Here is a 26,536-nt window from a genome sequence, read left to right on the forward strand (position 1 = left end):
TTCTTCAGATACTATCCCTGGGAGACAGTGTATGGCTTCTTGCTTCTTTCTGCTCAGGCAGTTTGATGATGTCCTAATATATCTCAATTCAGTGAAGGTTAGTAAAAGTTACAATTATCTTGTATACATTCATATATGTCTGTTTATTACTATCTCAAAAGGTGGCTGTTTTATCAAGTGTCATAGAAAATCCAGTGATAGGGCATCTGACTTTTAATCTGATATTTTCAGTGAAAATGTTGCTGTGGTGCCAGTGATTATTTTGATTTTGGTTTTGCTAGAATCTGTGTTGGTCTATGTGATTGATATAATCTGGACTTCATGGAAGTTTCTATAACTGCCTCTTTCTATTGTCTATTTACTGTTGATAGTAAACAAAATAAATATAAGATGGCAACATCTCAGTCAATATGTAAAAAGCAACTTGACCTATTTCTAAGTCAGCAGAGCTTTATCTTTATTTATTGTATTTATATTTCATCTTTCAGTCAGGATATTAAGTTAGCAAATACAGCAGGAGTGTCAAACTGCTGGCCCGCGGGCCAGACGTGTCATGCGGAAGCCACGCCCAACCCATTGCCGGCAATGGCAAAACACTCCTGATACGTTGTGCGACGTCACATGACGTCGCGAGTTTGACATGTCTGAAATACAGTGTTCTCTTTTTCTCCATAACAGCACTTTTATGAGGTAGGTTGAGCTGAGAGAATGATTGGCCCAATTGCTATAAACTACCTAGAGTCTTGTGGATAATTTATAAAAATTGTAAATAAATCTCTTTTAAATGCTTTGCATAACCCTATTTTTCATGAAATGCCAAGCCAAATGAAAACTTATTCAGTCCCTTTACTTCATTATGGGATTGTCTGGCACTGGAGCAAAATCTGAGGAAGCAGCTGGGGCTGGCCCTCAGATATAGTGCATTGTAGATTTCAAGGCTCTAGTTATACAGTGAATATAGCCCCTTTGTTCTGACAGTAGATAATTAGAGAATTAAGAATTTAGCTTTTTCAAATGACTGAAAAGTTGTTGCAATATCTTCTAGCTCTCTTATTCTGTAGCAGTCATTTTCTTTTACTACTGTAGGGCTAACTTTTCTTACTCAATTTTTTATTTATGACTTGTACAGGGTCAGTGTAAGGATCTGCCTCAACTAGATCTCCCAAGAAAGCAGAACTCTTGAAATGGGCATCATTTCAAAAGGAACTTTTATTGAGAGTTAGTGATGGCTAGAAAGCAAAGCAAGGTCTAAAGATTTGGCGCACAAAGGATTGCATCAAAAAGGCAATTCAGAACTCCTCCCCCCAGTGTCCAACCATCCTGTTGAAATCCAGCCAATTCACAGGTGCCACAGTGTTATGAGAAGCTGGAGATTTGGTGCCCTTCTCAAGGTCTCTCTCCGTTTTGTTTCCCAACAGTGCCAGACTCCAGTTGTCTGGAGATTAAGGCAGATGTTTTCATGTCACATTCCTCTGACCCAGAGGGAGGGCACCTCGTACAGGGCAGAGCAAGGCAAATCACAATCCCCCTCCCCCATGCAAGCACACACACACACACACACACACACACACACACACACCAGCAGAATGGCAGGCCTGGAAAATGACTACATAAGCAAAAGCAGGAAAGAAATAAAGGGAAATGAATAAATGAGCATTTGAGGGGTTCTGACAGATTATTCAGAAACTAAGGAAGCAACTAAGCATGATCATTTCCTAAGTAATACAGAAAATTAACTTATTGGATACTCAGTCATACAAAACAAGTTAGTTCAGCATCCCATTCTTTTTTATCAACATGCTTATACAGAAAGCACCAATTATAATCTACAGCATTTTATTTTGGAGGTTGCATATTTGCTTTTTTATGTAAATTTTTAAAGCATATACAGTATTATAACAATGGCCTGTATGTAGTGCAAAATTACATGTTTCATTGTAATTAGCTTTTAATGATTTTGTACTGTATTACTACATGTACAGGTAATCCCCGAGTTACAAGTGTTCACTTAGCGCTCATTCGAAGTGTGGCTGGAAATAGAGCATTTTGAAATGGAGCGTTTGAAAGCACCCCATTTGCACCCAGACGGAGCTTCCAGCCTCTCTAAGGTCTCCGTCTGGCTAAAACATGTTCCAGCGGTGGTGGAAAGGAGTTGGGGGGGAGTAGGAGACAGGCATCCCAAACACTTTTTGCCCCGAAAATCAATATTTCTGGGGTCCATGATCTCACAAGAGTTTAGGCACTCATTCTCTGCAAAAGAGGATGGGTGCCTGAACTTGCGCGATATTATGGCACCCAGGAGTTTTCATCAACTTTCCTCTCCCTCAAAGCAGCAGAGAGGAGAAACAGTGCCAGAGAGGATTTTTGCAAGGTGAGTCCAGCACGGCACGGAGGGAGGGGGAAGCATGAGGTATCTTAGTAGGGTTGGGGAGGTCTTGCAGCCTGTTCCATCACTAGGCCCCCCCATGGCCTCCTCCACCCTGAGATACCTCATGCGCTTAACAAACTGCACATTCACCCACAAATTCAATTAGCGAATGCGTGGGCGAAAGCAGGGAGTGATCTCGTTCAAGGTACGAAAATCACTCCCACGAATGGAATGGGCAGGCTCCATTCCATTCATAACTCGAGGACTACCTATATCAATTTGAAAAATTAGCTGTTCAGTATTTAATGCTTTTAATTAATTTAGAAATAGAAATTAAGAATCTTAAGAGAAAAAGACAGATTTACATATCTTTATATGGGTATTTTTCAAGAGACATAAATGAATGAATGAAAGATGATGATCAGATCATGATGATGGTGATCATGATCATGATGATGAAGAAGAAAAATTGACAATTTTGAGATTGGAACTGAAAGGTAAGATGTGCTTTGAGTGGAATGTTAATAACTGTAATCCAGGAAATTGCAAGGCAAGATAAAAACTAAACTTAGATTTATCGAAAATAATTATGATTGCTTTCAAAGCATTTATATTTTTTTCTATCTGTCACATTAAAAATTATAATTCTTTTTTTTATTTAAAAAGTTTTAAAGTACATTTTTAGACATAAACCCCATCCCCCCTACCCCTAACCCATACCCTAACCCACCCAATACCCCTACCACTCCCACACGCACCCCCCCGACTTCCCAAAGCTGAATATAGGGTATTATTTTCATAATCTTAATCTAAAATATACTAACTAACTATAATTACACTTTAAATCCAATCGCGCTTTAACTCTCCTTAAACATCACAATATATCTCCATTACAAATATTCTTCACATATTCCAAATTCTACCATTTCTACCTAATTGAAAACTTTCAAAATCCATTCTTCTATAATAAACAAATCAGCCTTCTTCCAATATAACAATACCAAAAATTCTACTATAGTTATTAAATTTAGTTTCTATAACAATACAATCTATAACAATAGATTGTATACAGGGAGGGCCTCCTTAGGGTTCTGCCGGTTAGAGACTGCCGGCAGGTGATTCCCAGGGGGAGGGCGTTTTCTGTGAGTGCGTCCACCCTTTGGAACGAACTGCCGATGGAGCTTCGGACTGCCCCCGACCTTCGCTCGTTTCGCCGGGACTTAAAAACCTGGTTGTTTGAATTGTCTGGCCTGGACTGAGGAATTTTAAATTATATTAATTAAATTAAATTAAATTAATTTTAAATTATAATTTTTAATGTTATCTTAATTGTGGGCTTGTATTAATTTAATTTTATTTCATTCTCTCTTTTGTATTGTTTTTAACTTGCCCTGTGAACTGCCCTGAGTCCTTCGGGAATAGGGCGGTATATAAATTCAACTAATAAATAAATAAATAAATAATAGTACCCTACAAAAGTAGTTATACAAAGAAAAAAGAAAAAAAAGGAAAGAGAAAAGAAAAACCTTATCTTTTTCTTAAAAATCTTACATATTCCACTAAATTACTTTAACTTTTAAAATTGTAATCTTGTACAATTCAACCACACATAATAATACATTGCATCATCACAACCACATCTCTAACATTTAGATTAACAATTTAAATACATACATACTAATTTTTAAGATCTTCTGTAAATACCATCCCCAAATGTCCACCATTATCAGTTCTTGATTATCCTATTATCTTTAACAAGTTCCATTACTAAATCTTGTTGCAATCAATGTCCTCCTTAGATATACTTGACTTTAATCTCTACTGTTATTATTATTGTTATTCCTTGAATCTAGATGCAGCCCGTGTCATTCTTTGAATCTTAAGATCTTTAAATAAAGCCAAGGATTGCACAGTTTCCGAAACTATTTCTTGTAACTGTCGCCCTTCTTCCTTTTCTTTTTTAACTTCTGAGGATGACGGTAAGCCTGATTTCAATACATTAGAATAAAAATCATGTCCCTTCCCTACTGTATTAAGGCAATATCTTTCTACAGAATGATTCACCACAATACCCATTGGTATCTCCCACCTGAACCGAAGCTGTTGTTTCTTTAATTCATCTGCCAGAAAGAAAAAATCTTTCCTTTTTCTCAAAATTCTTGGAGGAATCTCTTTCAGAATCAAAACCTCCTGATTGGCCACTTTTAAGTCTTTTATTATAAAAGATTTGAATGATCTCATTTCTAATCTTTCTCTTTGTAAAATACACAACCACATCCCTTGGCAGTTTCCTTTGTTTAGCAATCCAAGAATTAACACGAAATACTTTATCTATCTTCCCAAAAAAATCTTCAGGTTGAAACCCCAAAATAGGCGCCAAAGCATCCACCAACGTCTCTTCCAGATTGTTGTGATTCAGGGTCAGCCTGTGGGTTCGGCAGTTGGGTCGGATGATTCAGAGGAAGAGGAGGGGGGTGTTGGAGACCTTGATGAGGATAGTATTGAGGCTCCGCAGAGCCCTCAGCCAGGCCCCTCCCATCTGGTCACGACGCAGACCCAGCTGTGTGAGCCTGACAGCGTGGATGAAGATGACCCACAGCTGGCCCTGTTCAAGGACGCCCGACGCAGGAGGCAATCAGGAGTAAACAGTGGAAGGCAATGGGGCACCTCGGAAGGAGGCAGAGAGAAGCCACGCCCTGAACTGTTTAAAAGGGGAATGTGTGGGAGGGCTGGTTTGCTGAAGGCAACCGTTTGAATAGCTCCTGTTTCATGGTTCGTGTTTGCTCTCTTTGCTCTGTTTGCTCTGTTTTATGTTAATAAATTTGGCAGGCTTAGTTCCAGCCTCTTGCCGTTTTGTAAAAGGGGTTGTCCCTGCCTTTTCTGCAGGGCTGGTAGTAGGCTGGTACAGAACACAGATTCTCCTGCGGGTTCTCTTTCAAACCTCTGATCCTCAAGGCAAATTCCATATCTATATTGTATCATCATCATTTCATCTTCAAGTTTTTCCATTTTATTCTGCACTTCACCTATTTTAGCCTGCAGCATCAGATTATTTTGTTTCACTTCTTCCACACATTCATCCAGGTTCTCAATACAGCCTGAAAACACTTGAAGTGCCATCAAAGTATCCCCGTTATTTTCTTGCTTTCCTTTTCAATGAATTTTGCCACCTTCTCAAATATTTTTTCAGCCTGGATTTTTAAGGCATTGTTTAAAGCATATTGTAAATCTTTTAAAGTCAATACAGATGCAGCAGCTTTGGGGGGTGACTTCAAAGACTGCGTTCCAGACTGCTGAACAAGCAATGCCTCCGCACTTTTAAAAACAGGTCTATGCGGTTTGGGAGCCATTTTTGCAACTAATGACTTTCAATACACACTTTCACTTTCTAGTCCATTTATTACTTTGTAGTTAAACTGTGAAATAACCAGATCTTGAAAATAACTTTTTAGCACCTCCAAATTATAGCAAGCTCTTTTAAGGTTTGAAAGTCCATTTTACATATTCCCACTCAGTTCAAGCAGTCACTTTGAAGAAAAACACTTTCACTTCTTGTTAGAAAAAAAAGTCATTCAGGCGCCATCTTCCCCTTCTTTAAAACAATCGTTGGAGTAGGAAGAGAGTTTGAGTTTCAGAGTTAAAGCTTTGTACTTGCTATTTATACTGCTCCTGCATCAGCTCTGCTGCTACCGTAACTCAAGATGACAATCAGATCCGGCAGGAGTGGATTCAGCGTCTTGTTCTGCTTACGCAGAAGAGTCCTTCGTTCCGGAGCATTCCCAGGCTTCTGGGGGGCTCTCACCCTTCATGCCCCAGAACAAATGTTCTGGGGCGCTAGGCGCCTCTACCCCTACCTGGAAGCTCCCCCTCCCCTCTTTGCCCGAGGAGAGGGGTTTTTGAGCGGCGGAACAGCTGATCGTCGGCTATTCCACCGCTTCAACGGGATCGAAGGGCCGGCGGTCGAATCCGACCATCCGCGCCGCTGAAGCGCCACCCAGAAGTATCTAAAAATTATAATTCTGTGGGATGTTTTAAAATACTTTAGGAGCTGTCTTCTGCTTCAGAGACTACTACTAGGCCACTTTGTAACTCAATTAATAGAATATTGATACAATTAACACTGAAGAGTTTATTGTAAATAAGCCAGAGACTCACTATACAATATAATGGGAAACTGATCTCTATTACTGAAGATCTTTTATATGTGGTAGTGTACTTAGATAATCATATGTATCTTTTATCTTCAGAACTCACCTGAGCTATATTTAGATGATAGTTTCTATTTTCCATATAGAATATTTGGGGTATTTGTGAAAGGAATGAAAAATTTGACATCTAAATCAAATTAGAAGTTGAAAGCATATAAAAACCACTTAACAAAATATGTGGATACAGAGATTATCAAAAGAGTAAATATAAAGTGAAGCATTTGTGAAGACATGTTAGTGAACATATGATGATTCATTATTTAATAATATAATTAATGTACTTATACTGATTGACATTTAACGTCAGTTGGCACATTTCCATTTTCTGTATTCCAAACCAGTACATCTAGATAATGTTTTCTACCACCCACAGAACTAAAGATTTCAGCAGAAAAGAGCAAACTTTTCCACACCTGAAGGAAAATGGTATTTTTCTTCCTAGGCTTTGACATAAATATGGACAAAGTGTTATTATAATGTGATCTCTTTTCACTTACACAGCAATGATTATATTTTATACTTTCTGTAATTCTTAATTAGCATTTATGCTATTTAATATATGAGGACATACCGGTAATCAGTTCATACATGGAAAATCTAAAGAAATATAATATGTTACAGTATTATCAGAGTGAGAAGATTTGTTGAACTGGTTTGCTATGGCTTTTAATTTAGAAATTTGGTATAACAAAATGAGGAAGCATTATTTAAGTGTGCAAAAAGATATATAAAACCCTTTCTGACTTGGCCTGATGGACAGATTGCTTCAAATAGAACTTACTGTCCAGGTCAATCCTTTTCTGTGGCAAGCCCTATCTTCTGGAATAGGTTCCATGTGAAAATCTTTATTGAACCATGCCTCCCAGCATAGAGAAAGGGGATGAAAACTCAGCTGTTTCGAAGACCTTTTAATGATTATATGTAACTATTAGGAGACATTTATATTAGTATAATTATGGGTAATTTAATAGACTATTATGCTAGGACAGTGATGGTGAATCTTTTAGAAACCAAGTGCCCAAACCACAACCCAAAACCCACTTACTTAAAGTGCCAGGGGTGCATCAGCATTGTGGTGCCCTTGGGGGGAGGGGCAGGAAGGCGCCTCTGAGTGCTGCCTCTGACACACACAAAAACCAGCAATGCAAAAATGGGCCACCGTGCTGCAAAAACAGCCACTGGCACACAGCAGGGTGCAGATACAAGGCGCTGCACCACGCAACAATGGGGCAGGGCTAGTGAGTATCACACAGGCACTAGCCCCTCCCCGTTTGCAGTGCATGCATGCTCCTGGTCCCATGCGCACACACGCATGTAAAATGCTCCCCCCTCCCTTTTCTTCCAGTCTGCCAATCGACAATGGTTGGTGACCTCCACTCTACCACCCCTACTCGAGCTTGCTAGTCGGCTGCTTCGCCTCCTTTGTGTTGGGCGGGGCAGCCTGATGGACCTGCTGCTGGCAGTGCCAGCACATGTGCCAACAGAGAGAGCTCTGAATACCGCCTCTGGCATACATGCTATAGGTTCGCCACCACTCTGCTAGGAGTTTTTTTGGAGTCTGATGGTATATAAATAAACAAATGTTCCTCCCTCTATATAAGGCATTAATTAAGAATGTGCATTCATGTTTTTATACTGTTTTGGAATTAAATGAAAGAATGATTTCACATTCATTCATTTCAATTTCAAATGATAGCTGAAAATTGATACTGTTAAATGTCATAAACCATTAAACTGTTTCTTTGTTCTGCATGCTTTATTTTCCAGAGTTATTTCTATAATGATGATACTTTTAACTTTAACTATGGACAAGCCAAAGCTGCTACTGGCAATACTAGTGAGGCTGAGGAGGTATGTATCTTACGTTATATATGTTTCTTAAAGAATTTGGAGGTTGTTGTGAATAAGAAAGCAATAACCTTTTGAGTATGAAATATATGCATAATCCTAGGTATATATACTCAGAAGGTAGCAACACAGTACAGCAGCAAAACGTAGTTTTTTTAAATACTGGGAGCTATAATGAATCTTCTCTGGGGATCACACTTCCAAAGTGTATGAAGCCAGAAAATATATATATATATATATATATAACAAAAAGAGAATGTGGAAGATTGATTAATTAATAATACTGTATAATTTGTAATTAAAAATCTCTGATAATTACAGACAACATAAATATTTATTGTAGTATAATAGCAGAGTCTGATATTTTATCCATGTAACATATTGAGAAATGGAAGTAAATTATCTGCCATAGATAGAAAAGGATTCCACTGTTTGCTCTTTCCCTCTTCAAATTTAACTCCATGCATGAAGTTAGGACGCTGAACTTGTCGATCAGAAGGTCGGCAGTTTGGCAGGTCGAATCCCGAGTGCCGTGTAACAGAGTGAGTGCCTGTTACTCGTCCCAGCTTCTGCCAACCTAGCAGTTCAAAAGCACATAAAAATGCAAGTAGATAAATAGGGACCACTACGGTGGGAAGGTAACAGCGTTCCGTGCGCCTTTGGCGTCTAGTCATGCCGGCCACATGACCACGGAGACGTCCTCGGACAAGCGCTGGCTCTTCAGCTTTGAAACGGAGATGAACACTGGCCCCTAGAGTCGGAAACGACTAGCACGCATGTGCGGGGGAACCTTTACCTTTACCTTTTTTATGAGATGTACAACTGCAGAAGAATACTTTTTTCAAGGACAGATGGATGCATGGATGGATAGAAACATACAATATAAGAGTTGGTCTATTTGTCCTTCCCATTCCTTAAGAATACCTGAATAAAACTGCAGAATATTCTGCATAAAATGGCAAGAGAAATGCTATTTTGAGAAAAGTTTCACTGTTTCTAATGAAAAAGTTATGCTCTTTGAAGCTTGAAAAATTAAAAAAAATTCAGTGTGAGTGATCATTTGGCAAAAAAGGATTAAAGGTTACATGATTGGTTATTCTTTCTTTTTAAAATAAGTCTGTATATTAAACTAGAGTTTTATGAAAACAATCTAGAATCATTCCCAAACTTAGACAGGTTTTGTCCCAAGACATTCTAAAATGCTAATTGTTACCATTCAAAAGGGCCATAAAATACATAATGACGGGCTATATCAGGACTGCAAGCTTCCTTTTCCACATCTCTGCTTTTGTATTACATCTCTGCTACAGTGATCCTGGGGGGTCTTTTGATAAGACAAATTATTCAATAAATAATTATTGAATGAAATACTTTTTTTTAACTTAAGGGAAAATTATATTTTCTTATCTTAAACTTTTATAGCTGCTGAATCTTTAGTATGACAAACCCTGATTTGATTGAGGACCTGTATTGCAGAGCTATATTTAATGTGAACAGAAGCTTGGCTTTCTTTGTTTCTTCACAGGTGTTCCTCCTGATTCAAAGTGAGAAAATAAAGAATGATTTTGTTTACCTCAGTTGGCTAGCACGCTGCTGTGAGTCACTCCACTTTATTATAAAATATGTATTGACCTGCTAATCCGTTCCCTTAAATTAATTTTAATTTGAAATTAAGTATTAAGTTCATGTAAATTTAATTATTTTTAAGCTAGAATAATTTTATTTCTTACAAATGTCTTTTAAGAAACAATTTTCCAAGGTTTTAAGAGAAGGTCTTGGAATTTCTGCCTTGGAAATAGGCCAGTTCTTTGAGATAATCTATAGAAAATGTTGTCCCAAAGGTGCTTTTACAAAAGGCAACTGAACTTTGTTTTTCTTTGAAGACTTCCAACAGTCAGAACTGAAGAAGCTTCTTGGATGAGAAGCGAAACGTTTTCAAGGAAAAACAAAGTCCAGTTACCTCTTGAAAAAGCATCTTTGGGACAACCATGACTTGGATGAATGTGAATCTCTATAGACATATAAAAAATGTTAGTAAAACAAGAAGCCGTAAACCTTTTTTAAATTTTCTCCTCTTTGAAAATCAATACTGTTGAAACAACATTATTGCATTTTAAATTTTAAAATATTTAATTATCTGGTCTTTAAGACACTGCTTTAACAACAACAAATTCATTTGTTGAGATGGGTGGCTATAGAAATCAAATACATTAAAAAACATCTGTGAACAGCAGTTTGAAGGCTTCATCACCTACCAATACTGATTAAATGGCAGATTTGTAGATTCATATCTCTGCTAACTTGCCCAAAGATCAGGATATATCATCAGGAAAAGAGTAATCTTAAATAGGAATGCTGGGTGACTTGGCAGACACAATAAGGATGGTGAAGTAACAATGTTTTGCCAGGTTTTTACTACCTTGATTTCATAATTATGAGATTGCTAGAAAGCTAGAGCTAGCCAATCAGCATATAAGAATAAATGCTGTGTTTGTGTAAGAAGTTGTAAAAGTGCAGTGTTGTTAGTGGGCGTATGTTAATTGGTTTTAGAACTATTTTTGTAAATTAGCATCAGTAGCTGTAATCTTTAGACACGGTCACTTTATAACAAACTTCCTATGTAAATAGGTATCAGCACCATATTAAGTTTTCAAATAACTAAATGGAATATTATTACATTTGTTCTACTCATCTAAAAAAGCTCTATAACGGGTGTCAAACTGGTGGCCCACGGTCCGGATGCGTCACAACAAAACCGGACCCACCCCATTGCCGGCAATGGGGAAAAAGCTCCGATACGTCGTGTGACCTCATGTGACGTCGCAAGTTTGACACCCCTGCTCTATAAGCAGGACCTTAGAGAATACTGAAAATTGCATGCATATGATGTAACAGAACTGCTTTGTGCTGAGCTTCTCATATATAATTAAATTATTTTATCATTAAACATTGGTGACTTTTTACACGTCCTTTTATTCAGGAGTAGAGGAAACTAGAGAGTTCCAGAAAAACATCTACTTCTGCTTCATTGACTATGCTAAAGCCTTTGATTGTGTGGATCATAACAAACTGTGGCAAGTTCTTAAAGAGATGGGAGTACCAGAACATCTTATTTGTCTCTTGAGAAACCTATATGCGGGCCAAGAAGCAACAGTGAGAACTGGACACGGAACCACTGATTGGTTCCAAATTGGGAAAGGTGTCCGGCAAGGCTGTATACTGTCGCCTTGCCTATTTAACTTATATGCAGAGCACATCATGAGAAAGGCAGGGCTAGAGGAGTCAAAAGTTGGAATTAAGATTGCTGGAAGAAATATCAACAACCTAAGATATGCAGATGATACCACTCTAATGGCAGAAAGTGAAGAGGAACTGAAGAGTCTCTTGTTGCGAGTGAAGAAGGAGAGTGCAAAAGTTGGGTTGAAACTAAACATTAAGGAAACCAAGATCATGGCATCCGGCCCTCTCAATTCCTGGCAAATAGATGGGGAAGAAGTGGAGGTAGTGACAGATTTTATTTTCCTGGGCTCCAAGATCACTGCAGATGGGGACTGTAGTCAAGAAATTAAAAGACGCTTGCTCCTCGGGAGGAAAGCCATGGCAAATCTAGACAGCACACTAAAAAGCAGTAACATCACCCTGTCAACAAAAGTGCGTATAGTCAAGGCTATGGTCTTCCCAGTTGCAATGTATGGCAGTGAAAGTTGGACCATAAGAAAGGTTGAGCGCAAAAGAATTGAGGCCTTTGAACTATGTTGCTGGAGAAGACTCCTGCAAGTCCCTTGGACTGCAAGGCGATCAAACCGGTCAGTCCTAGAGGAGATCGACCCTGACTGCTCTTTCGAAGGCCAGATCCTGAAGCTAAAACTCAAATACTTTGGCCACCTAATGAGGAGGAAGGACTCACTGGAGAAGAGCCTAATGCTGGGAAAGATGGAGGGCAATAGAAGAAGGGGACGACAGAGAATGAGGTGGCTGGATGGAGTCACTGAAGCAGTAGGCGTGAGCTTAAATGGACTCCAGAAGATGGTAGAGGACAGGAAAGCCTGGAGGAACATTGTCCATAGGGTCGCGATGGGTCGGACACGACTTCGCAACTAACAACAACAACAACAACAGAGGAAACTTCCAATAATCATATTATGTATACTTATTCTGAAGTAGGTTTAATGTCAGCATAGATATTATATATTGTATAATAGACAGAAGAAATTGATCGTGTAAATTAGGAAGGCAACTGACTGTATTTTCACATAAAAACTCATATGTATGATCTGTTCAAATGTTCTGTCTGCTGTGTGCCATTATAATTAGAGTTCATTCTCATATAGAACATGTATATTGGCACGTTTTTTTAAAAAAAAATATTTTTCTTGTCAACATAATTGGTGTGGCTGTTACTTACAGCCAATGTAAAGAACAATATCGCTGATTGATATGCTTATCCGTTCTAAACACTGTGTAGCAACATGCCTCTGCTAGTTCTAACTTTCTGTTGATTTCAGATATTATGAATAAGAAACCAAGATTAGCCTGGGAACTCTACCTAAAGATGGAAACTTCAGGAGAATCCTTTAGTCTTCTGCAGCTAATTGCAAATGACTGCTACAAGGTTGTCTTTAATCCATTTTCCTTCACTATCTACAGTAAATCAACCCTGTAGAATTGTAACTTTTATACCTTCTCAAGTCATGTAGTTTTTTTTTAATAAATTGACTTCTACACTTTTTTGTTGTCAAATCCCATTTTCTTACAACCAGAATTTATATGATATAGGCCTATTTCCTAGACTATAAAGCAGTTTGTTAGTTTGGAGTTTTTTATGATGCATGAAGTTGTCCCAAGAAGTAAACCATGCTGACTACTTTTCCTATGATCATATTGAGACATCCTAAGAAAGATTATGTGATTTCTACCTTTCATTGAGTAAGGAAATTATGTTAACTTTTCTCTATGGTATTTTCCTAAGATGTAGATGCAAATATTTCATAAAACTACAGGTTTATCTTTTTTCTTATAAATGCTCAATTCCTTATTTTTAAATATTCATTTAGTAGAAAATGCTTTGTATTGAGCCAGAGGAGTCAATTATTTGAGCTATTCCTAAATTTTGACTTTTCTCTTTTAATATAAATATAATTATGACCATAACTTTTTAAAAACATATTTCTGTTCATTGGAAATCATTTTATTCAATAGGATATTTTGCTAGAAATGAAAAATTTTAAATGTTTCAGGATGAAAGGTAAAATGTAACTGAAAGTTGAACTGAGAAAAAATAACATTTTAAAATGTTTGCAAAGAAAATCTCCCATCTTTAAAATTGTTTGTTTAACTATCATTGTTAGTGGCATGCCCCATTGCTGTGCCACGATGTAAGCATGGTAACCCTTCCCCCCTCTAAAAATAAATAACGTTAAATCCTTAGTGCTCTCTGACCTTGGTTGGGTTTTTTGCAAATATTTCATTACCAAACTAGGTAACATCATCAGTGTAAGTGGGGAATGGGGTTTGCTCTCATTGTATATGCTAGTGGCTTGCCCTTTAAATGTTGGTGGGAGTAGTCGTGGTGGTTACCTGATTAAACTATTGTTTATTGTTAGTCTGGTAGTTTCTTGATTGATATATTGTTTGCTTCTTGATTGTTGGTCTAATGTTAATCTTGATGTTAATCTCTGTTCATCTGGGTGTTTCTTGGTGAAGAGGCTTTTTGGTCTTTTTCTTTCCTTTTTGGCTTTTTGATTGTCTCTTTTGAATGGTATGTAGATGTTGTTTGTGTCTATGTGCTTGTTGATGGCAGATTTGTCTGGAATTCTCTAGTGTTTTTAGATTTAACTTGCTCTAGGATGCTCATAGTTTCCAAGTTGAAAAACTGTGGTTAAGACTGTTCATGTGTTGTGAAATTAAGGAGTTTTCTTCATGTTTTCTGACTGCTAGTTGTTCATGAATGCGCTCTGCTAGTTTTCTGCTAGTTTGGTAATGAAATGTCTGCAAGAAAACAACCAAACTCAGAGAGTACCAAGATTTCCACAGATCAACATTGAGCCACAAATATTCTATCAATAAATAATGTGTTTATAACATTGAAAAGTATTTATTTCTTGAATTTGAAAATAAAGTCATAAAATGTTACTCAGCTTTCAAATCATGAGCAAGAAAAATTCAATGTCAACATTCATTCCTCATTTTACGTTAATTTTTATTTTTTTATTTAATTAGATTTATATACCGCCCTTTCCCGAAGGACTCAGGGCGGTTTACAGGGTATTTAAAACAAGAAATACAAAAGTTAAAAACAATTTAAAAAATTACATCAATCCCTGAAAAAAAGTAAAACCCCCAATTAAAATTAAAGAGCCAGGTCTTCAGGTCCCGGCGGAATGAACGGAGGTCGGGGGTAGTTCTGAGCTCCACGGGCAGCTGGTTCCAGAGGGCAGGCGCACCCACTGAGAAGGCTCTCCCCCTGGGTGTTATCCGCCGGCAATCTTTTACCGGCGGCACCCTGAGCAGACCCTCCCTGTGGGAGCGCACTGGATGAAGGGAACTTGATGCTGGCAGCAGGTGTTCCCTCAGATATCCCAGACCCAAGCCATTTAGGGCTTTATAGGTCATCACCAGCTCCTTGAATCTCACCCGGAGGGCAACCGGGAGCCAATGCAGCTCGCGGAGTAGAGGTGTTACATGGGAGTATCGGGAAACCCCCATCACAACTCGTGCGGCCGCATTCTGCACCAGTTGAAGCCTCTGAGTGGTCCTCAAGAGCAGCCCCATGTAGAGAGTGTTGCAGTAGTCTAAACGGGAGGTCACGAGCGCATGAGTGACTGTGCGTAGAGCATCTTGGTCCAGGTAGGGTCGCAACTGGCACACCAGGCGAACCTGGGCAAAAGCCCCCCTGGTCACGGCTCCTATATGGTCTTCAAAATTGAGCCGGGAGTCAAGGAGGACGCCCAGGTTGCAAGCCCTATCAATGGGGGGTAACACCTCACCCCCCATCGTTAAAGGTGGAATGGTCTGGTTAACCCGAGATGCCGATATGCACAGCCACTCAGTCTTGAAAGGATTGAGACGAGGGCATCGCTGGGTTGGTTCGGGGTGGAAAGAAAAAGTTGGGTATCATCAGCGTACTGATGATACCCCACACCGAAACCACAAATGATCTCACCCAACGGCTTCATGTAGATGTTGAACAGGAGGGGTGAGAGAACCGACCCCTGAGGAACTCCACAAATGAGAGGCCTCGGGGTGGACCTCTGCCCTCCCGTCAACACCGACTGCGAGTGGCCCAGGAGATAGGAGAACCACCGTAAAACGGTGCCTTCCACTCCCAACCTCCTGAGACGCCGCAGTAGGATACCATGGTCGATGGTATCAAAAGCTGCTGAGAGATCTAATAGGACTAGGACAGAGGAACAACCCCTGTCCCGAACCCGCCAGAGATCATTCACCAGCGCGACCAATGCCGTCTCCGTGCTGTGCCCGGGCCTGAAACCTGATTGGTATGGGTCCAGATAATCAGTTTCCTCCAGGAACAGAGGAAGCTGATGCGCCACCACACTCTCAACAACCTTCGCCAAAAAGCGAAGACTGGAGACTGGACGATAATTATTTAAAACAGCCGGGTCCAGGACAGGCTTTTTGAGGAGAGGTCTCACCACTGCCTCATTCAAGGTGGCGGGGAAGACACCCTCCTTCAAAGAAGCAGTTATTACTGCCTGGAACCAGCCTCGTGTCTCCTCCCGGGCCGCATAAACCAGCCAGGAGAGGCACGGGTCCAACAAACAGGTGGTGGAGCTCAGCCTCCCCATGATCCTGTCCACATCTTCAGGGGAAAAGGATCGAACTCAGTCCAGATAACATGCTCAAGACCGTCCGATTCCTCCACATCAGACTCCGCCCAGTCAGAGTCCAGACCGGCCCGGATCTGAGCGATTTTGTCCGTCAGATGATGACTAAACTCCTCGGCCCGTCCCTGTAAGGGATCCTCCCTCACCTCCTGGTTAAAGAGGGAGCGAGTCACCCTAAACAGGGCGGCCGGGCGATTATCTGCGGATGCGATGAGGGCAGCGAAGTAATTAGACTTTGCTGTCCTCATCGCAGCAAGATAAGACCTTATAAAGGTTCTTAACTGCAATCGGTCAGATTTGGATCGGCTGGACCTCCAACCGCTCTCTAGAACCCGTCTCCGATGTTTCATCTCCCGGAGCTCCGCAGAAAACCATGGAGCCCAGCGGCATCTGCGCTGGGTCAGAGGTCGCAAGGGTACAACACAGTCAAGTGCCCTGGCGGCCACCCTTTCCCAGGCATCCACCAAGGCATCGACTGGGCTGTGGGTGAGGGCGATGGGTATAGACCCAAGCACCATCTGGAACCGTTCCGGGTCCATTAGGCACCTGGGGCGGAACCACCTGGTCGGCTCCGCAGCCCAGCAGTGGGGGGTGGCATAACGGAAGACCAGCCTCAGGAGATGATGATCTGAGCATGACAGGGGGACAATGGTTGGTGAACCCCCTCCCAGATCATCCAACCACTGTCCAGACAGGAACACCAGGTCGAGAATGTGACCCCCCCACATGAGTCGGGCCCTGAATTACTTGGGTCAGGCCCATGGCCATCATGGAAGCCATGTACTCCTGAGCTAACTCAGATGACCCTCCCAGTGAGGGCAGGTTGAAGTCACCCAGAACTATAAGCCTGGAGAACTCCACCGCCAACCCTGAGAAGGTGTCGAGCTGCTCGGGCAGGGCTGTTGCCACACAGCTGGGCGCCAGGTATGTGAGCAACAAGCCCAACTGAGCCCGAGGGCCACATCTCAGGAGGAGGGACTCACTTCCGGCCATCTGGACAATGGTGGTCTCCCGCGGGCATAAAGTGTCCCGGACAACCACCGCCACCCCACCACCCCTGCCCTGAGCCCGTGGCTGGTGTAGCACAGAAACCTGGAGGGCATAAGTCGGTCAGAGGAACCCCTACCTCCGAGCCCAACCAAGTCTCCGTGATGCACGCCAGATCCGCACATTCCTCCTCGATCAAGTCCTGGATGAGGGGAGCCTTGTTAACGACAGATCTGGCATTAAAATAAACCAGCCTAAGCTTAGGGGCCTGATCACCCTCATCCCCGGGCTAAAGGTTGCTAACCGGAGGGTCGGAGCGCGCCACCGCTCGAAGTCAGCGGGGACGCGATCCCAGATGTTGATGTGGCCCTCCGTGCAACCACCTGCTGCCATTCCCTATCGTCGTGGGATTTGAAGCCCCACCCCAACATTCACAGAACCAGCAGCCTCCACCCCCAACCCCGTCCCGTCAGGACCTCTAACAGGCCCAGACTGAGTGCCAGTTAATAATTTCCTCCCCACCCTACTATCCCTCCCCCTCCCTAACCTTTTAAAATAACCGGCTAAAAATGTATCAGGGGCCTCTTAACACATCTCAACCCGAGGCCCCTATCTAAGCCCAGCCACCTCTCGGAGTCCCAACAATTGTTGCTATGTACAGTATTTAAATTTTGTTTTATGTAGTGTTGCTGCCTTAAACATGTACCTTTATCTTCTGAACAGATGGGCCAGTTTTATTATTCTGCTAAAGCTTTTGATGTCCTGGAAAGATTGGATCCTAACCCTGAATATTGGGAAGGCAAAAGAGGTGCCTGTGTTGGTATCTTCCAGATGATTGTCGCTGGCAGAGAGCCTAAGTATATCCACTGAATTTTTTTCTACTACTTTGGAATAATACTCTGGCTGCTTAACATTACAATATTGTTGGTTTGTTATGCTTACTGAGTACAAATGCCAATTAGAAACTTAAGGAACAGAAGGTACTTAAGTTTTGATTCTGGTAAAGTGTGTATTATGAATGGAAGCCTTATATTTAATAAAGTACAGGTAGTCCTCGAGTTATGGCAGTTCCTTTAGTGATGGTTCAAAGTTACAAACCCACCCACTCCCAAAAGTACTTATGATCCAGTCCCAAAGTTATATGTATTGCAACACCGTGGTAGTCATTCACCCTTATGACCAACCACAGAGATGCTGCAGTATGCCTCCTGCCTATTTCCTCCCCATACTGTCTCCCCAGGTCTCCACAGGAACTGGGCCTATATATATACATACTCTCTTGGCAGAACTTCCATTTTATGTTGACGCTTTTAATATAAAATTTCTTCCCCTCTGTTCTTATTCTAAAATTGAAAAATTTTAGAATGCAGAACAGAAAGGAAGAAATTTTACATTTAAGCACCAATATAGGGTAAAGATGGGAGAAATCAAGTCAGCATAATGGATAGCCCCTTACTCCTATTGAATACATACAATTTATGGGGCTGAATTTTGGGCTTTTATTTCTTAACAAATCTGATATATCACTTTCTCTCATTCCTACATGAAACTTTATTTTATCCATTACATGAAGTCAGAGAAGAAGTCAGTCAGTTAAGGACTGAAGAAAATATTGCAAAACTTTTCAGATATAGCATACTTAGAAGTTGATAATATTGTCTGATCTATTCTTTCTCTTTTTAAAAAAAAACCTTTATTTCTTTGCTTTCAGAGATACTCTAAGGGAGGTACTGCATCTCTTGAGAAGTACAGGCAACCCCCAAGTAGAGTACATTGTACGTATAATGAAGAAGTGGGCCAAGGAGAACAGAGTTCCTGTTTAAACAGTGTGATCAATGAATGGAAGGCTGCCATCTTTATTGTGCCTGCCTGGAATACTGTGTCATTTTGTTGCAGAGCAAAGATTATAAAAACACAGATCTATTTATTTTTACATATATTTAAATGTCTTTCATGAAAAGTATGCAAATGTTATGTATTGTGAGGAGAATCTCATTTTGACTCTTATACATCTCCTAAATTTTATTTTATGCAACTTTGTTGTACATATTGGCTTTAATCTTCAAAATGTTTTCAATGTATGACAATCAGTAGTTTTTTGAGACAGTTCAAGAACTTGCAAAATACAGATTTTCCCAGGCCCTATTTTGAAGCAGAATAGAAAAAGAGCACTAGAATTAGATTTCAGATTTTAGTTTTTAAAAGACCCCCATAAAGAATCTGCAGCTATACACTTAAAATGGAACACAATAAGAAAATGACGATCTGATTAAATAGTTTTCATTGTTACGATATAATGGACATAAGGAGAAATATTGTAAATAAACATAATTCATTTTCATTTGTATCAAAGATTGCTGTTCATATCTTCATCTGTTTTTATATTTTTCTTTCTGATTAAATTAGGGTTATAAACTTGTCATTCTATGATGAAATGTTGTGGTGGTTTTTTTAGTATATTGGGAAAGTAAAGTGTTGGTTTCAAGAATATATGTAATGCCTAAGGAAAAATGTCTAAACACAAAACAACATTGAATAAGATAAGATAATCTTTACTGAATTTTTTTTTACTGTGGGCACGATGGCGCACATCAAAAATGAAATTTAGTTGCCTGCTCTCAAAGTGAGACACCTACATGACACACTCCCAAAACATACTATATACAACACATGTATAGACCCACACCCCTACATATACATAACAATAAAATATTAAATAATGTCCAACTTGAATATATAACGGAAGGAGGAAGCCTGAGAATTCACAAGGTTAATGCTGTATGGAATGAAACTATGATTGAATCTGGATGTTCTGCTACAGATACCACGAAGCCTCCTCCCAGACGGTAACAGGTAGTGAAGAGAATGAGTAGTGTCCCAGATACTGTATTTTCCGGCGTATAAGACGACCCCCTACTTTTCCTGTTAAATTACCATATTTTTCGGACCATAAGACGCACCTGACCATAAGACACACCCAGTTTTTAGAGCAGGAAAACAAGAAAAAAATATTCTGAACCAAATAGTACCGGTATACTAAAAGAGGGCTTTTCAACCTTTTCATCCATTGTACCACTTTTAGGACAAGGCAATGTCCAAGTACCACCAGTCACCCAGCAAGGTGTCAAAAACTTGAAAACCCCCCCCCCACAAAAAAAGGGAAAAAATGATAAAGTACAGGTAGTCCTCAGCTTACAATGATTCACTTAGTGACTGTTCAGTTATGACGGCACTGAAAAAGTGACTTATGACCATTTTTCACACTTATGACCGTTGCAGCATCCCCAGGGTCATGTGATTTACATTTGGATGCTTGGCAATCGATTCATATTTATGATGGTCACATTGTTCCTGGGTCATGTGATCGCCTTTTGCAACCTTCTAACAAGGAAAGTTAGTGGGGAAACCAGATTCACTTAACAATCATGTTACTAATTTAATTTCTCTCTCTCTTTCTCTCCCTCTCTCCCCCTCCCTCTTTCTCCTCTTCTTTCTCTCTCTCCCTCTCCCTTTCTCTCCCTATTTTTCTCTTTCCCTATTTCTCCCTTTCTCTCTCCATTTCCCTCCCTCTTTTTTTCTCGTCTCTCCCTTTCCCTCTCTATTTTTCTCTTTCCCTCTATTTCTCCCTTTCTCTCTCTCCCTATTTCCCTCTCTCTCTCCCTCTTTCTCTCCCTTTCTCTCTCCCTCTTTCCCTCCCTCTTTCTCTCTCTCCCTCTTTCCCTCCCTTTCTCCTCTCTCTCCTTTTACCTCTCCCTCTTTCTCCCTCTATTTCCCTCCCTTTCTTTCTCCTTCTCTCTCCCTTTCTCTCCCTCTATTTTTCTTTCCCTCTATTTCTCCCTCTTTCTCTCCCTCTATTTCCCTCCTTCTTTCTCCTCTCTCCCTCTTTCTCTCCCTCTCTTTCCCTCTCCTCTCTCCCATTTCCCTCTTTCTTTCTCCTCTCCCTTTCCCTATTTTTCTCTTTCCCTCTATTTCCTTTCTCTCTCTCCCTCTATTTCCCTCCCTCTTTTTCTACTTTTCTCTCTCTCCCTTTCTCCCTTTCTTTCTCTCCCTCTTTTCCTCTCCCTCTTTCTCTCTCCATTTCTCTCCCTTCTCTCTCCCTCCCTTTCTTTCTCCTTCTCTCCCTCTCTCTATTTCTCTCCCTCCCTCTCCCATTGTCCCTTCCCTCTTTCCTTTCTTCCTTCCCTCCCTCTTTGTCCTTCCCTCTCCACGTTAGAGCAGTACCTGCGGAGGCGGCCCTGCAGCCCGGCTTTCTCTTGCAGAAAGCAAGCTGAAACGGAGGAAGGGAGATTGCCAGGAACGCAAATTGGCCGATCTCACGCTCCTACAATCTCCCTCACTCGGTTTCAGCTTCCCTTGCTACAAGAGAAAGCAGGCTGAAACGAGGGAGATTGCAGCAGCGCGAGATCAGCCGATTTGCATTCCTGGCAATCTCACTCCGTTTCAGCCTGCTTTCTCTTGTAGCAAGGGAGGCTGAAACCGAGCGAGGGAGATTTCAGGAGTGCGAGATCGGCGTTTCTCAGCACGTGCCGATTCGTGCTCCTGGCAATCTCCCTTGCTTTCCACTTGCGGAGGCTGGGGCTGGACATACAGATCAGCTTCGGACCATAAGACGCATCCTCGAAAAATACAGGTATAGGGTTTGGGCTATACTTGCCGTATAAGACTACCGTATTTTCCGGCATATAAGACGAACCCCCCCCCCCCGACTTTTGAGATTTTCATGGGTTAAAAAGTCTTATACGCCAGAAAATACAGTAATCTTACAGACCCTGTTCAAACAATGCTTCTGTGCTATGTCCTGGATGGGAAGGAGGGAACTGCCAGTGATCTTTTCGGCCATTCTCACCACTCTCTGCAACACCTTCCTGTCTGAAGCAGTGATGCTTCCAAACCAGACTGTGATGCTGTATGACAGAATGCTCTCGATCATCCCCCTGTAGAAAGTGGTCAGAACAGGGGAAGGAAGATGAGCTTTTCTCATGTGACGCAGAAAGTGCCGGCACTGCTGTGCCCGCTTCACCAGTTTCTCACTGTTGAGCGACCAAGCCACCTATTTGTTAGTTGCACACCCAGGAATTTGGAAATCCATGATAGAATATGTATATACTTGTATATGTTGTATGTAAATAATATAAACTGATGTATATTCATTAGAATTTTTTTTCAGTCTCCTGGATTTGCGCTCTCTGGAGCAACATCCCAAAATAAATTCATTTATAACATCACCTGTGAATTTTTTGTTGTTGTTCTTTGTATATGCCATATGGATAGGTTTCGAGTTTTGTTATTTTAAAAAATTCTTTTTTTTGTATTAAACTGCTGAAGGCCATTTTGGAATTGAGCAGCATATACACTGCAAAAATAAATCCATTACACGTATTATTTTGTATAATTGGGTAGATTCTACATAATTAAACCAAGAGGCCTTATGCCTTACAGCTTTGCCTCTGAAATTAGATACCAAAAGGAAAAAAGAGCTCCATACAACTTCTGCCTTGTCTTAGCATTTAAAATTTTTTGCACTGTTTCCAGATCAAATTTACTAAACAAGAAAATTAGTACTTTTTTGGATGGTCAGTTTCTTTGAATTGCATCTTAGAAACAATGGTGTTAGTAGCAAAGTCGTGTCCATGCCATCGTGACCCCATGGACAACGTTCCAACAGGCCTTCCTGTCCTCTACCATCTTCTGCAGTCCATTTAAGCTCACGCTTAGAAACAATAATAAAGAGTATTTTGTCATTAGTTCATGTCATGTTAAATGAAACTAATATTAAACGGGAAGAAAACCATACACCAAAGATAGAATGCTCACAACTTTTTCAGGTACCAAATGGTTTTTATGACCATCTTCACTTGCTGTAAACTAGAAAATAAAAATCTATGAAAAGAAATGACTATGCACTTGGTAGCTGCCGCATTAGCGCCGCGTTCCTGAGGTAGTCAACTCTTGCTCCGAGCCACCAACAGCAAAGAATAGTGCTCCATTGAGAACTCTGCGAAGACTTTTAAAAAGTCTTACGATAGTGCGGCGTACGTATTTCCAAGGCAACTGTGGGCGGAGTCGTGTCGTCTTCAACGTGCGATCGCAGTGACGTACTAAAAAAAAAAAAAAACCCTAATCAAGAACAACAATGACGTGTAGCAGCGCGTCCGTAGAGCGTCCACTGCTTTTGCGCCTGCGTGCCGTAGTAGCCTGCTTCTATTTACGTGGGGGGGTTCCAAGATGGCAGCGATGTTATCGGCAAGGAGAGGCTAGTGGGGAAGAGGGGAGGTACTCTGACCAGGTTAAGGGGGAGGGAACGGGCGGAGGAGGAGCTGGGGTTGTGGGTGGCGAGGGAGGGTCACCGAACAGGTGGGAAGGGGGGGTGGGGGGGTCGATGATGGCGGAGCCGCGTCGGGTGCCGTTCATTAGTCTGTCACCCGTGAGGCGACGAGAAGGTGAGTCTCCGGTGCTAGAGCGAGAGACTGGAGGGGGCCGCGAGGCAGAGCAGCCATTAGCGCGTGAGGGCCTGAAGCTACCAGATCAGCAGGAGCACTACCACCACCACCACCACTACGATAACAGTCGGGTAGAGCCGCCATCGCAACCCTTCGAATCTTGTCCTCGGCCAGAGTCTCACCCTGTGTCATTACCGCGGGAGATCAGTCGGCCTGAGCTGACACCAAAGCCACCGCAGCCACCACCCCATCGAGAGTCCCCAAGGCCAGAAGCACCGCCGCTGTCGTCTCATCAGCAGCTAAATCAAGAGAACAACCGACAGGAATCGCCGCCACCACTGGATCAGACGATTCGCTTTGAGTTGATCTTGAAAGATCCCACGGAGGAGAGCTGCGTGGAGTTCAGCTATCCCGAGTTGCTATGGAGTGGCAAGGCCCGGGTACTAGACCTGCAAACACTCGCTCTTTATCTACCCTTTCTGCCTCCTGTTTTGTCAATCTTGTCCTATATGGTTCTTTTAGCATAGTCCTTAGCTTCAGTGCTGAAGGAGGAAGGGGGGAGAGGAATAATGAGAAAGTAAGAGGGTTTAGCATTTAAAAAAAACCCTATCAGGATGGATATAAGACCAAATTGCTACTCTGATTCAGTCAAAAGATGGTGAACCTATAGAAGCTGGATTTTCTACTGGTCTTTGAAGACCCTTTGATACAAAAAGAGCCCAAAGCAAGTAAATAAATATATCTATGCCAGAAAGATTTTGTTATAGTAGATTAGTTTTTCTGTTGTGAATGAGCATATACCTGTGATTTTTTTATTTGCGGTGTTCTTTCAATACACCTTATAAGCACTTTTATGCCTGTACTTAGTTTATGTGTTGTAGGGGTTTGAAGATTTATATAGAAGTGGTGTAAAGGCAAGCAAAAATCGGTATTTTTTTTACAAAGTCAGGATATTGGGAATGCTTGTTGATATTTTTCATAAATAGTTTATGAGTAAATTTGTGAAAATGATTTGTAAGTGGCCATTAGGATGAAAACCTGAGGATTCAGGTTAAGAAATCAACATATTGAGATTGGTAGTAACATTTATGTAAATTATTAAATTATTGAAGCCAATTAGATATTTTTTCTTTAGATCTCAGTACCTTGAATCTGTTGTATAACTTTTGAATGTGATGTTAAAAGATATTTGCAGGAGATTGAGGTGCATTATAGATCAATAAAATGGTTCTTTGAAATAAGAGGGATAGAGAATCTGATAAGTCTTAGTATTAAAAGAAGCATGTTTGTTTTAATAAAGCTGTTAGAGGTCCCTTCAGTCTTCATAAAAGATTTTTGTTATGTTCTGTTTTAATATATATAAAATAGAGGTGATATCTAAATTACTTTAAACTCAGATTATCACAGTAATAAACCTGTACTACTGCTTTGTTTAGTCCATACTGAGAAATTTTAGCATCCTATATATTGGTGATATTTAGAGTGCTAAATTTAGGGATGATGATGATGTACCTCTAAATATTGTTGAATTGTATTTCACATTGGCCCTTACCTTTGAATACGTTAGGACTGTTGGGACATGGATTTAACCACACTAGGCTATGTTGTCCATTTTCAACTGAAACTGATGGCTGCAGTAAAGTGAAGATGTAATTTTTTTTCTTTCTGTTTGGAGACAAATACAAATTTGCATTATTTAAATATCTTTAGCCTATTGATAGTGGATAATTTTTACTTTTGATAGTGTTGTGGTGAATTTAGCACCAATAATGCATTTAGAAATGTTGATGCAGCCTAATTCATAGTAACTTGAGGCCTCGTAGAGGATTGGGGGGGTGTTTTTGTTTTTTGAGAAATGGGCCATCACTATATGTAACCGACAGTCCCTTTTATGTTTCTGAGAATCTAAAGTTAATTGAAATATTCTAAATTATTTTTTCACTTATGGGGGAATTTACTATGTGAACAAAGTAAAATATTATTCTGGTATTTGGGGATAAAAATAGAACATTGCAAAAAGATGTCATTGAATTACTGACAATTATTTTTTAAGTGTTGATAAGATTTGATTTGTAGTAATTTCTATTATACTGCACAACAGTGTTCAATACGATTACTAAAATTAACACTACTACCTACAATTTATCATTAGGAAATAACTATTTCTGTGATTTTTTTTAAAATAATCCGTTTCTCTTTGTATATTGTTGGTTGGTATTAAGAATTCTGCCAATTGTCCCTCATCCTTTTTCTACTGTTATAATATGAGATGTAGTGTCCTCTTTTGCTATTTCTTTTTTTCTTTTTCCTGCTATAATTTATCTTTTCTACATAGTATTGCTCTTGGAGTACTGCAGCCCAACAATAAGTTCATAGCAATTTGGATGTTTTTCTTGAAGGTATATTTGAGTATTGTGAGATTTGTATTAAAAGGGATCAAAATAAATGCAAGTAATAATTTCTGGATCAAATGCAGATATGCCCATAATTGTTCAAATCCCATTTTTCAGGATTGCTAGTCATATATCTAATATCCCAGGATTAAGACAAATCGCTCTTAATCCTGGGATAATAGGTGAGAACAGTCGTAACAGATGAAAAACCTAGGTGAATACAAAAAATGGTATATAAGTATATAAATATAATTTTATCCAAGTGGATCCTGCTCTTATGCTATTATATTTGGGAAGGTGAGGCTACAGAACTTTTATAAAGCAGTGGACACTATCCAAGTACCATACTATTATTAAAGCTGTTGTTACTAGTACAGCAAAAGACTTCAGTTAGTTTCATGCTTGTGGAATTGATTCATGTGGAAGTTCCAAATCTGTATTATTTTTT

General features: G+C 40.4%; 2 protein-coding genes across 13 annotated transcripts in view; both read left to right on the forward strand.

Annotated features, from left to right (window-relative positions):
* The window catches only part of IFT56 (intraflagellar transport 56), a 33,126-nt gene extending 12,297 nt beyond the window's left edge, over positions 1-20,829 (forward strand). Inside the window, exons 13-18 of one of the 2 annotated variants that reach the window (XM_083366395.1) lie at positions 9-97; positions 8,344-8,427; positions 9,950-10,019; positions 12,930-13,036; positions 17,979-18,112; positions 18,967-20,829. In XM_083366395.1, coding sequence (XP_083222521.1) covers positions 9-97; positions 8,344-8,427; positions 9,950-10,019; positions 12,930-13,036; positions 17,979-18,112; positions 18,967-19,078 — 596 coding nt within the window. In that variant the 3' untranslated portion in view covers positions 19,079-20,829. Of the gene's footprint in view, positions 1-8; positions 98-8,343; positions 8,428-9,949; positions 10,020-12,929; positions 13,037-17,978; positions 18,113-18,966 lie in introns of those variants that run through there. The other variant, XR_014492925.1, reaches the window with a different exon arrangement.
* Positions 20,830-23,634: 2,805 nt separating this feature from the next.
* UBN2 (ubinuclein 2) overlaps positions 23,635-26,536 on the forward strand; it is a gene marked incomplete at its 5' end in the record, with an annotated part of 87,857 nt that continues 84,955 nt past the window's right edge. For 8 of the 11 annotated variants that reach the window (XR_014492830.1, XR_014492831.1, XR_014492832.1 and 5 more), the window contains one exon: positions 23,635-24,135. Coding sequence is in view for 6 of the 11 variants with exons in the window: in XM_083365493.1 (XP_083221619.1) it covers positions 23,635-24,135 (501 nt within the window). Of the gene's footprint in view, positions 24,136-24,278; positions 24,424-26,065; positions 26,095-26,536 lie in introns of those variants that run through there. The other 3 variants (XM_083365489.1, XM_083365494.1, XM_083365488.1) reach the window with 3 other exon arrangements.

This window comes from Vipera ursinii, assembly GCF_947247035.1.
Source record: "Vipera ursinii genome assembly, chromosome: 6".
NCBI classification, from domain to species: domain Eukaryota; kingdom Metazoa; phylum Chordata; class Lepidosauria; order Squamata; family Viperidae; genus Vipera; species Vipera ursinii.